Source organism: Salvelinus alpinus, chromosome 1 (assembly GCF_045679555.1).
Source record: "Salvelinus alpinus chromosome 1, SLU_Salpinus.1, whole genome shotgun sequence".
NCBI lineage: Eukaryota > Metazoa > Chordata > Actinopteri > Salmoniformes > Salmonidae > Salvelinus > Salvelinus alpinus.
The window spans coordinates 35,808,021-35,820,072 of NC_092086.1; the positions used below are offsets into that span (position 1 = coordinate 35,808,021).

Sequence of the window (12,052 nt, forward strand, 5' to 3'; positions counted from 1 at the left end):
AACAACGAACGTGAAGCTATATAAGAAATGTGCTGACACAAGCAACTAACATAGACAATCACCCACAACCCACAATGACAAAACAGGCTACCTAAATATGATTCCCAATCAGAGACAACGACTAACACCTGCCTCTGATTGAGAACCATATCAGGCCAAACACAGAAACAGACAAACTAGACATACAACATAGAATGCCCACTCAGATCACACCCTGACCAAACAAAACATATAAACATACAAAGCAAACTATGGTCAGGGCGTGACACTACCAGCCTTATTAGCCTTTAAAATGAACCACCTCTTTTTGACAATACATTACATGCTGTATATCATAATGCCTTACTTTGAGGGCCTATATACCCTAACATAGTGGTCTGAAGCTCCTTGTTTACAGGCCACATTAGGCCTGCAAATCACATTATGCTGACTTGTAAAGTGATGTGTAATTCCTATTGGAATTCATAGTGATCTCGCTCTCTGTTTGCCGATATGAGTACCATTTTTAAACCGCCGTCGGGCCAGATGGAATACCAGGACGGGTTCTCAGGGCATGCGCAGACTAGTTGGCAAGTGTCTCACTGACATTTTCAATCTCTCTTTGTCCCAGTCTGTAATCCCAACATGTTTCAAGCTGACCACCATTGTCCCTGTTCCCAAGGTAACCTGCCTAAATGCTTATCGTCCCGTAGCACTCACATCTGTAATTATGAAGTGCTTTGAAAGGCTGGTCATGACACACCTCAACACCATCATCCCAGAAACCCTGGACCCACTCTAATTTGCATACCTCCCCAACAGATCCACAGATAACGATATCTCAATTGCACTTCACACTGCTTTCTCCCACCTGGACAAGAGGGTAAATAACTATGTGAGAATACTGTTCCGAGACAACAGTTTGGCGTTGAACACCATATTCCCCTCCAAGCTCATCAGCTCATCACTGAACGCCTCCCTCTGCAACTGGAATTCCTGACAGGCTAGCTCCAGGTGGTGAGGGTAGGCAACAACACCTCCGGCACACTGACCCTCAACATGGGGGCCCATCAGGGGTGTGTGCTCAGCCCCTTTTTGTACTTTCTGTTCCCCCATGACTGTGTGGCCACGCACAATTCCAACACCATCATCAGAGAATTGGCAGTGTGGTGCCAGGACAACAGCATCTCCCTCAACGTCCCAAGACCAAAGAGCTGATCGTAGACTACAGGAAAAAGACTGCTGGCAGGGCTGTAGTGGAGCGGGTTGAGAGTTTAAAGTTCCCTGGTGTCCACATCACTAAGGACTTAACATGGTCCACACACACCCGCACAGTCGTGAAGAGGACAGAGCCTCTTCCCCCTCAGGAGGCTGAAAAGATTTGGCATGGGCCAAAAAGTTTTTCAGCTGAAGCATCGAGAGCATCTTGACTGGCTGCAACATCGCTTGGTATGGAAAATGCTCGTACTCAACCGCGATAGAGGGTGGTGTGGACAGCCCAGTACATTACTGGGGCCGAGCTCCCTGCCATCAAGGACCTCTATATCAGAAGCTAATAAAATATCTCTTTCCCTATCTTCTGAATCACGATTATAATGTCTGTAGCCTAAACACGCGCGCGCACACACTGACAAAGATTTTCAGCTTGCAAGCAGACACTGGAATACGTTTCTGAGTGACTGAGGGTTTTGCATGGGTGCTTTATTGTGTTTTTTTGTGGGTCTAGAAAAAATGCCTTGAACATAAAATAATGATATTAACCGGTTCACATTCTTTTAAAATAACGGTTCTGTTCTGGAACAGTATAGATCACTGTTGTTCCAGGCTCCGTTTCTGTTGCTTGAGTAATGTTGTTCTGCTCCCTAAACCGGTTCCAACCCCTGCTGTATACTGAGTAAAAAATTGGAATGCCTGATTTCCCATGATATAGACTGACCAGGTGAATCCAGGTGAAAGCTATGATCCCTTATTGATGTCACCTGTTAAATTCACTTTAATCCATGTAGATGAAGGGCAGGAGACAGGTTAAAGAAGTATTTTTAAGCCGTAAGACAATTGAAACATGGGTTTTGTATGTATGCTATTCAGAGGGTGAATGGGCAAGACAAAATATTGAAGTGCCTTTGAACAGGGTATGGTAGTAGGTGCCAGGCGCAACAGTCAACAGTTTCCCGTGTGTATCAAGAATGGTTCACCACCCAATGGACATCCAGCCAACTTGACACAACTGTGGGAAGCATTGGAGTCAACATGGGCCAGCATCCCTGTGGAATGCTTTTGACACCTTGTAGTCCATGCACAAACAAATTGAGACTGTTCTGAGGGCAAAAGGGGGTGCAACTGAATATTAGGAAGGTGTTCATAATGTTTTGTACACTGTGTATATACGCCATACTGTATATACACTCACACACTACACTTTCACACAAACGCACACACATGTGCGCATAGTGATGCCACACACACACTTTCACACTCATTACATGCTGCTGCTACTCTGTTCTTTATTTTACTCTTATTATTATCTATCCTGATGCCTAGTCCCTTTACCCTGCCTTCATGTACATATCTACCTCACATACCTTATTATTATCTATCCTGATTCCTTGTCCCTTTACCCTGCCTTCATGTACATATCTACCTCACATACCTTATTATTATCTATCCTGATTCCTAGTTCCTTTACCCTGCCTTCATGTACATATCTACCTCACATACCTTATTATTATCTATCCTGATTCCTAGTCCCTTTACCCTGCCTTCATGTACATATCTACCTCACATACCTTATTATTATCTATCCTGATTCCTAGTTCCTTTACCCTGCCTTCATGTACATATCTACCTCACATACCTTATTATTATCTATCCTGATTCCTAGTCCCTGTACCCTGCCTTCATGTACATATCTACCTCACATACCTTATTATTATCTATCCTGATTCCTAGTCCCTTTACCCTGCCTTCATGTACATATCTACCTCACATACCTTATTATTATCTATCCTGATTCCTAGTTCGTTTACCCTGCCTTCATGTACATATCTACCTCACATACCTTATTATTATCTATCCTGATTCCTAGTCCCTTTACCCTGCCTTCATGTACATACAGTGGGGAGAACAAGTATTTGATACACTGCCGATTTTGCAGGTTTTCCTACTTACAAAGCATGTAGAGGTCTGTCATTTTTATCATAGGTACACTTCAACTGTGAGAGACGGAATCTAAAACAAAAATCCAGAAAATCACATTGTATGATTTTTAAGTAATTAATTTGCATTTTATTGCATGACATAAGTATTTGATCACCTACCAACCAGTAAGAATTCCGGCTCTCACAGACCTGTTAGTTTTTCTTTAAGAAGCCCTCCTGTTCTCCACTCATTACCTGTATTAACTGCACCTGTTTGAACTCGTTACCTGTATAAAAGACACCTGTCCACACACTCAATCAAACAGACTCCAACCTCTCCACAATGGCCAAGACCAGAGAGCTGTGTAAGGACATCAGGGATAAATTGTAGACCTGTACAAGGCTGGGATGGGCTACAGGACAATAGCCAAGCAGCTTGGTGAGAAGGCAACAACTGTTGGCACAATTATTAGAAAATGGAAGAAGTTCAAGATGACGGTCAATCACCCTCGGTCTGGGGCTCCATGCAAGATCTCACCTCGTGGGGCATCAATGATCATGAGGAATGTGAGGGATCAGCCCAGAACTACACGGCAGGACCTGGTCAATGACCTGAAGAGAGCTGGGACCACAGTCTCAAAGAAAACCATTAGTAACACACTACGCCGTCATGGATTAAAATCCTGCAGCGCACGCAAGGTCCCCCTGCTCAAGCCAGCGCATGTCCAGGCCCGTCTGAAGTTTGCCAATGACCATCTGGATGATCCAGAGGAGGAATGGGAGAAGGTCATGTGGTCTGATGAGACAAAAATAGAGCTTTTTGCTCTAAACTCCACTCGCCGTGTTTGGAGGAATAGAAGGATGAGTACAACCCCAAGAACACCATCCCAACCGTGAAGCATGGAGGTGGAAACATCATTCTTTGGGGATGCTTTTCTGCAACGGGGACAGGACTACTGCACCGTATTGAGGGGAGGATGGATGGGGCCATGTATTGCGAGATCTTGGCCAACAACCTCTTTCCCTCAGTAAGAGCATTGAAGATGGGTCGTGGCTGGGTCTTCCAGCATGTCAACGACCTGAAACACACAGCCAGAGCAACTAAGGAGTGGCTTCGTAAGAAGCATCTCAAGGTCCTGGAGTGGCCTAGCCAGTCTCCAGACCTGAACCCAATAGAAAATCTTTGGAGGGAGCTGAAAGTCCGTATTGCCCAGTGACAGCCCCGAAACCTGAAGGATCTGGAGAAGGTCTGTATGGAGGAGTGGGCCAAAATCAATGCTGCAGTGTGTGCAAACCTGGTCAAGAACTACAGGAAACGTATGATCTCTGTAATTGCAAACAAAGGTTTCTGTACCAAATATTAAGTTCTGCTTTTCTGATGTATCAAATACTTATGTCATGCAATAAAATGCAAATTAATTACTTAAAAATCATACAATGTGATTTTCTGGATTTTTGTTTTAGATTCCGTCTCTCACAGTTGAAGTGTACCTATGATAAAAATTACAGACCTCTACATGCTTTGTAAGTAGGAAAACCTGCAAAATCAGCAGTGTATCAAATACTTGTTCTCCCCACTGTATCTACCTCACATACCTTATTATTATCTATCCTGATTCCTAGTCCCTTTACCCTGCCTTCATGTACATATCTACCTCACATACCTTATTATTATCTATCCTGATTCCTAGTCCCTTTACCCTGCCTTCATGTACATATCTACCTCACATACCTTATTATTATCTATCCTGATTCCTAGTCCCTTTACCCTGCCTTCATGTACATATCTACCACATATACCTTATTGTTATCTATCCTGATTCCTAGTTCCTTTACCCTGCCTTCATGTACATATCTACCTCACATACCTTATTATTATCTATCCTGATTCCTAGTCCCTTTACCCTGCCTTCATGTACATATCTACCACATATACCTTATTGTTATCTATCCTGATTCCTAGTTCCTTTACCCTGCCTTCATGTACATATCTACCACGCATACCTCATACCCCTGCACAGTGATATGATACTTGTACTCCCAGTATATAGCTTCATATTTGTGTATTTTGTTCCTTGTCTTATTTTTTAAAATATTCGTATATATATTTTTTTTAACTCTGCGTTTTAGGGAGGGCTGCGTTGTAGGGAGGGCTCATGAGCAAGCATTTCACGGTCATGTTTATACCCCCTGTATTCTGTGCATGTGACAAAACATTTGATTAGATTTTTGTAACTTTTTTTTCTAAGAGCGTTTAGGGCACTACCAGAGCATCTGTTGTCAATGACAAGGTCCAGTGATGTGTCTCCCGGGTGGCGCAGTGGTCTAGGGCACTGCATCGCAGTGCTAGCTGCGCCACCAGAGTCTCTGGGTTCACGCCCACGCTGGGCTGGGTTCGCGCCCAGGCTCTGTCGCAGCCGGCCGCAACCGGGAGATCCGTGGGGCGACGCACAATTGGCATAGCGTCATCCGGGTTAGGGAGGGTTTGGCCGGTAGGGAGGGTTTGGCCGGTAGGGATATCCTTGTCTCAGTATGTAAAAAAAAAAAAAAAATGTAATAAAATGTATGCACTCTACTGTAAGTCGCTCTGGATAAGAGCGTCTGCTCTTGGCCGGTAGGGATATCCTTGTCTCAGTATGTAAAAAATTTAATAAAATGTATGCACTCTACTGTAAGTCGCTCTGGATAAGAGCGTCTGCTAAATGACTAAAATGTAAATGTAAATGTGTACTAACTAGGCCTACTTACTAGGCCTGTAGACTCCACCAATATAGTTGAGTTATCAACGCTGCTACGGTGATACCACTTTATCACTGGCCATAGAATGTAACTGTGACTGCTGTGCTAACCAAGCTGTATTTACTCTCACCCTATCTCTCTTAATGTACTGTATCCCTCTCTCCCCTCTCTCAGCAAGTGAATAAGTTGTTACTGGGGGATTGTCCGTATAGGGAGCAGCACTGTGTCTATCCCTGGGCCTCTCTGTTTATCTGGGCTGTGCTGCAGAATCGCAGCGAGATGGCTGTCTACTTCTGGGAGATGGTAATTGTATTAATTAATGATTTTATTAAACTTTTATCTGACGAGGTAAGTCAGTTAAGAATGTATGGGTCCAGGCAGCCGTAATGACAACAATGAACAATTACTCTCAAATGGTTGGATGCTTGACGCTCAGAACTTTATCAATGCAGACACATTTTTGCATCTCTATTTTTGCATCTCTATCCCCTTTTTCTTTATTTGTGACAGATTTTTCATTTAGTTTTGTCATCTTTTTAGAGGGGGGGGGGGGGGGGTTTACAGGAACAAAAACAATCAAAGAAATAAATACAAAGATAACCCCAACCCATTCCCCACCTCAGTTCCCACCCCGCCTAGCCCCCTGCCCCCACCAGAAGGAAGCATGTCTCCCTCCCCTTCCAACCACACCCAGCAACCGAGGTTGCTTATCAGTCCCCCTCCCACCCATCCATCCCCTGAGTCTCCCCTTACATTCCCCCCCAATCCCCCACGCCCTCCCCGCACAATGACCAGAGACCCCCCACCCCGTACCACGCCTTCCCCATGTGCCTGAAAGCAAAGAAAGTAACAAAAGTCTAAATAGATAGATGGATAGATGGGGGGCTTTAGCTGAGATTGTTCTTTACAGTCAATGCTTTGTCCAGGCTATCATTAGTTAAGTAACATAATAGATGCAATGCATTGAATATTTAAATTCATGTACTTCAAAATACATTTTATAGCTTTGCCCCAGAAGCATTTAACTGCAGGGCACTCCCACATCATATTAAGGAATGTGCCTAACTGATTTAGGGGCTGGGGGTGCCATGGGAAGCATTGAACTACGGAAATTCAGCCATGGCAATATATTCACTTTGACTACAGATATTCTGCCAGTTAAAGAAACTGGGATATTATTTAATCTACTGAGGTTGGATTGAATTGATTTGAGCATTCTATTAACGTTTCTGGCAGTGGTTTTATCTAAGGAATGAAATATATTTGATATGGATATGGAGCTGAATTTATCTATGATCTCCAATGCGATTGAGGTACATTGTCTAGATATAGTAAAATATCGTCTGCATATAATGAGATGAAGTGATCAGTAAATTTTAGGAACATTTGTGTTATTTCCATCGATTGACGAATTGCCTGGGCCAAGAGTCCATGGATAATAAAATAATAGCAAAGATGAAATTGGATCGCCTCGTCTGCTTCTTCTAGTGATTCTGAACGGAGAAGAGCAGATATTGCCTGTTATAACTAAGGCTGAAGGATTGCATATAGTATTTGAATCATATTAATGAAATTGGATCTAATTCCCATATGTTCTAAGACAGACCAGAGATATGACCATTCTAGTCTATCGAAAGCTCTTTCTGCATCGAGAAATAATATAGCCCAAAAAGCTGTGGTTTCTGATGAAGTATCTAAGATAATTAGCTAAACTAGTACTGTATTCACATCTCTCCCAAATGAACCTTTGTGAATGGCTGTATTAATCATTTTGAACAATAGTGGACTTTATTGATTCAAAAATGTTAAATAGACCTCAGGAGGAACACTGTCCCATCCAGGCGATTTGCCTTTATTTATGCTATCCAATGCCCTTTTGAATTCATTCAGAGAGATTTGGGCTCCCGGTAAGGCGTTCTTAAGTAATTTAGAAAGGACTTAATCTGGCTTGGTTTGGATTTACAATCAAAGCTGTACAATTTCTGTATAGAAGTGGGAGAATCTTTGATTAATTTGGTTTCTGATTGTAATTCCCCTGTTTCAGATTTTAAAAGTTTCTATATCAGCTAACTGATCATTACGGCTTAGCTTGTTGGCCAGTAAATGACTGGGACGATTACCATGGAAGTAATGGTCTTATTCGATTCAAATTCTGTTCTGGCTAATCAATAAATTAAGTTCTGTCTTGATTTTGTAAAGAGTAATAACTACCTGGTCTGAAAATAGTATTTGTTGAGAACGCTCTAACATGGTTAAGAACATTTACAAATCTGACATTCTTTATTTGTGATTTAGTCGACCAAGATGCAATTGCGTTATTTTTAATAAAACCTTTGGTGGCATCCCATAGAATCCCGGGGTCATCACCTGAATTTTATTGATCATTATGAATTCATTAGTTCAATTTCAAATTGATCACAGAATGTAGGATTTTGTAGTAATGAAACATTGAAACGCCATCTTGTGGTTCTTTTAGGAGATTCTGACATTTGAAGTTGGCAGGAGTAAGCGTGGTGGTCAGACAAGCTCATATATCGAATTTCTATTTTATTGATTAAAGAAAATAGAGGTGTAGGTAATAGTATGAAATTGATTCATGACAATGCCTGTTTGAGTAGAAAGTGTACCCTTTTGCTTTAGGATTAGGTGCTTGCCAGGCATAAATGAGATTGTAATCAGAGAGTATATGCTAGAGAGCCTTGGTTGCATGTGGATTGTAGTTGGTTTTATTAGATTTTTGCCGCCACGTCCAAAATTACATTCATGTCTGTCCCAATAACCAGATGGATTTCAGTTAATTCTAACAGACAGCATACACATTAATAAAGGCAATTTTCTTTCCATTATGGATACATTTAAGGGAAGTGATTCACCTTTACCCAAGAAGGTAATTTTTGTTTCTTATGTATCATTATGATTACACCTTTAGTTTTGAATGGGGCTGATGAAAAAGCAGCCAGTTTGTACAAATGGTTCTCTATTCTATGTGAGTCCATTTGGAAAAGGTGCATTTCTTGGAGCGTTGCTATATCAACATGGTTTGTTGCTGGGATATCAAGACAGCTGGAACGTTTAATAGGACAGTTTGGGCCTTCTAGATTCCAAGAGAGAAGAGCTAGCGTTGCCGTCGTTAACAAATGAAGTGTTAATAAGCCCATGGATGTGAAACAAAAAGCAGGACCCACAGGGAAACCCACCCCTTAGTGGTTCCCCACCCTGAAACCCCACTGTGAACAATTCTCCCCTCCCTATCCACCCCCCTTCCCTCGAGAGCAGATGTTATTTCCTCATAATCAATCTCTCATGGTAGTGGTCAACTCTTTTTGTTGTCTGGTGTTGAAAGCCACCATGTTACCACAGGTGAATTGTGAACAGACAGGATATGCTGCTGGAGCGAAATAGACCTGCTATTGTTCCTTGTAATACAGTGAACGTCCCACACTTTAATGTGATGATACTGTATGTGTTGACAATTATTTGAAAATAAGTCAGTTAATTCATAGTTCCTTTGCAAACGAAAGCCACAAGAAAGCCAAGCGTTTCAATGCATGCCACCGGAACCGGAACTCTGACATGTTACTGATGTTAAAACAATCCCCTTTTTCTTTCTCTCTCTCGCTCTTTCACTCGCTCTTGCTTTCTCTCTCTCTCTAGGCAGGGGAGTCTGTCCTCAGTGCTCTGGCAGGCTGTAAGATTCTAAGGGAGCTGTCTAAGCTTGAGAGTGAGACGGCGTCCAAGCTCTCTATGAAGGAGCTAGCACAGAAGTTTGAGAACTTGGCCAATGGTGGGCGAGCCTTATTCCAAATGTTTAGCTAGTTTGATACTTCATGTGATGGGCTGCTCCCTGACATCCTGATTCCCCAATTAAAGCTTAGACAGTCAATGTATCCAAGTAATGCCTAGGGGCATTTATCTGTTTTGCATACAAGTGAGCATCTTGTATTTTGTGAGTGAAGTTATACCCCATAATGCCTAGTAGCGGCTCCGGATCAGAATGCAAGGGACCACCTGTTCGAAAAGTCTGCTGGAGGGCATCCCAGTCTGGGGCCATTTGCAATGTTTTCACACTCAAGGCCTGTAGGATGAGGATGGAAGCAAACCAATTTGCACCCCTTGTTCCTAATGGGAAACCTAATGTGAAAACCTGTGACCCGTTTCCTCTCTCTAGACTTGTTCAGTGTGTTGAGTATTAACCCTTTAATTGTCTCTCTAGATATGTTCAGTGAATGCTATCAGAGCAGTGAGAGTCGCTCTTTCAACCTCCTTATAAGGCAGTCTCTGGTGTGGGGCGAAGCTACCTGTCTGGAGATGGCCACCGCAGCCGATGCCCGCCTCTTCTTCAGTCACGATGGCTTGCAGGTCTGTATTAAACCAAGGGATCAAAGGTCAAGGTGTGTGTGCGCACGTGCGTGCGTATGTGTGTGAATCTCTGTGTGAATCTGTGTGTACGTGTGATCTGTGTGTACGTGTGATCTGTGTGTACGTGTGATCTGTATGTTCACATTTATCTTTATAAAACTAACCAGATTTCCAGAGTGTGTGTATTAGAATGTGGGGGGTGGTTAATTGAAGTTTCTCAGGACTAACTCTGTTCCTACCTCTTCCCCTGGCAGTCTCTGCTGTCTCAGATCTGGTGGGGAGACATGGAGAGGAGCACGGAGGTCTGGAAACTGATCCTCACCTTCTTCTTACCCCCCCTCATCTACACCAACCTCATCAGCTTCAGGTTAGTGGCTGCCTGTCTGAGAATTTCCAATCCATTAAGCATTAAGATATAGAGAAGATTGGCTGCCCACTTTGAACAAATGCTACAGTTTACTATAGAATACTACAGTACTACAATAGAATACTGTAGTAAACTTTACTATACTAGAATACTTTACTAACAGAGGATGTGAGCGGAGTTGAGCGGTCGGAAATCCCGCTCATCGCTTAACGTCCACATTCCCGGGCTTCGCTAAAAACACTCACCGCTCACAGGAAAAAAGAACTGCCACTCCAAATTCGCTCCATCTACTGTACTTTTGTGACAACGTACCATTTAGTTTGGAAGTAGCTCTCAACCAAAGGCGTAGGAGCCAGGGAACAGGGGAGACATGTCCCCCCCTACATTTGCTTTGAGTAGTGCCTGACCCTAGTGTGGCAACACATACATTCTAAGGGATTTCAATGGGTCTCCATTCTGATTTGATTTGTTCATTTAAACTTCAACCAAAAAAAATCTAGGCCTTATTTTTGACCAAATGTTACAATTTCGTTTTGACTTGCGATTTAGATCAAAACACTTGGGTGAGCTGTTGGAATCATGGAAAAACAAGGTTCTAACGATGAACTTAGCCCTAGCTTCTACTTAGTACTCATCCCGGATCCGGGAGCACCCTCATCAGTAAAAAAGCTGACTAGCATAGCCTAGCATAGCGCCACAAGTAAATACTAGCATCTAAATATCATGAAATCACAAGTCCAAGACACCAGATGAAAGATACACATCTTGTGAATCCAGACATCATTTCTGATTTTTAAAATGTTTTACAGGGAAGACACAATATGTATTTCTATTAGCTAACCACCATAGCAAAAGACACTACTTTTTTTCCCCACCATTTTTTTCCTGCATAGGTAGCTATCACAATTTCGACCAAATAAAGATATACATAGTCACTAACCAAGAAACAACTTCATCAGATGACAGTCTGATAACATATTTATTGTATAGCATATGTTTTGTTAGAAAAATGTGCATATTTCAGGTATAAATCACAGTTCTACATTGCAGCTGCAATCTGAAATAGTGCCGAAGCAGCCAGAATAATTACAGAGACCAACGTCAAATACCTAAATACTCATCATAAAACATTTCTGAAAAATACACAGCGTACAGCAAATGAAAGACCAACATCTTGTGAATCCAGACAATATTGCAGATTTTTTAAGTGTTTTACAGCGAAAACACAATATAGCATTATATTAGCTTACCACAATAGCCAGAAACACAAGCCATTTACCAGCAGCAAAGGTTAGCGATCCTAACAAACCAGCAAAAGATATATAATTTTTGACTAACCTTCATATACTTCATCAGATGACAGTCCTGTAACATCATATTACACAATGCATATAGGATTTGTTCGAAAATGTGCATATTTAGCGGCACAAATCGTGGTTATACAATGTGAATTGTAGCCAAACTTCAAGCA

The 12,052-nt window shown here is 42.2% G+C and overlaps 1 protein-coding gene across 1 annotated transcript in view; it reads left to right on the forward strand.

Moving 5' to 3' along the window:
* Positions 1-12,052, forward strand: part of LOC139574378 (transient receptor potential cation channel subfamily M member 4-like) — a 75,659-nt gene that overhangs the window by 35,161 nt on the left and 28,446 nt on the right. The window contains exons 13-16 of the mRNA XM_071398900.1: positions 6,030-6,158; positions 9,510-9,639; positions 10,069-10,214; positions 10,469-10,581. Of these exons, the coding sequence (XP_071255001.1) occupies positions 6,030-6,158; positions 9,510-9,639; positions 10,069-10,214; positions 10,469-10,581 (518 nt within the window). The remainder of the gene's footprint in view (positions 1-6,029; positions 6,159-9,509; positions 9,640-10,068; positions 10,215-10,468; positions 10,582-12,052) is intronic.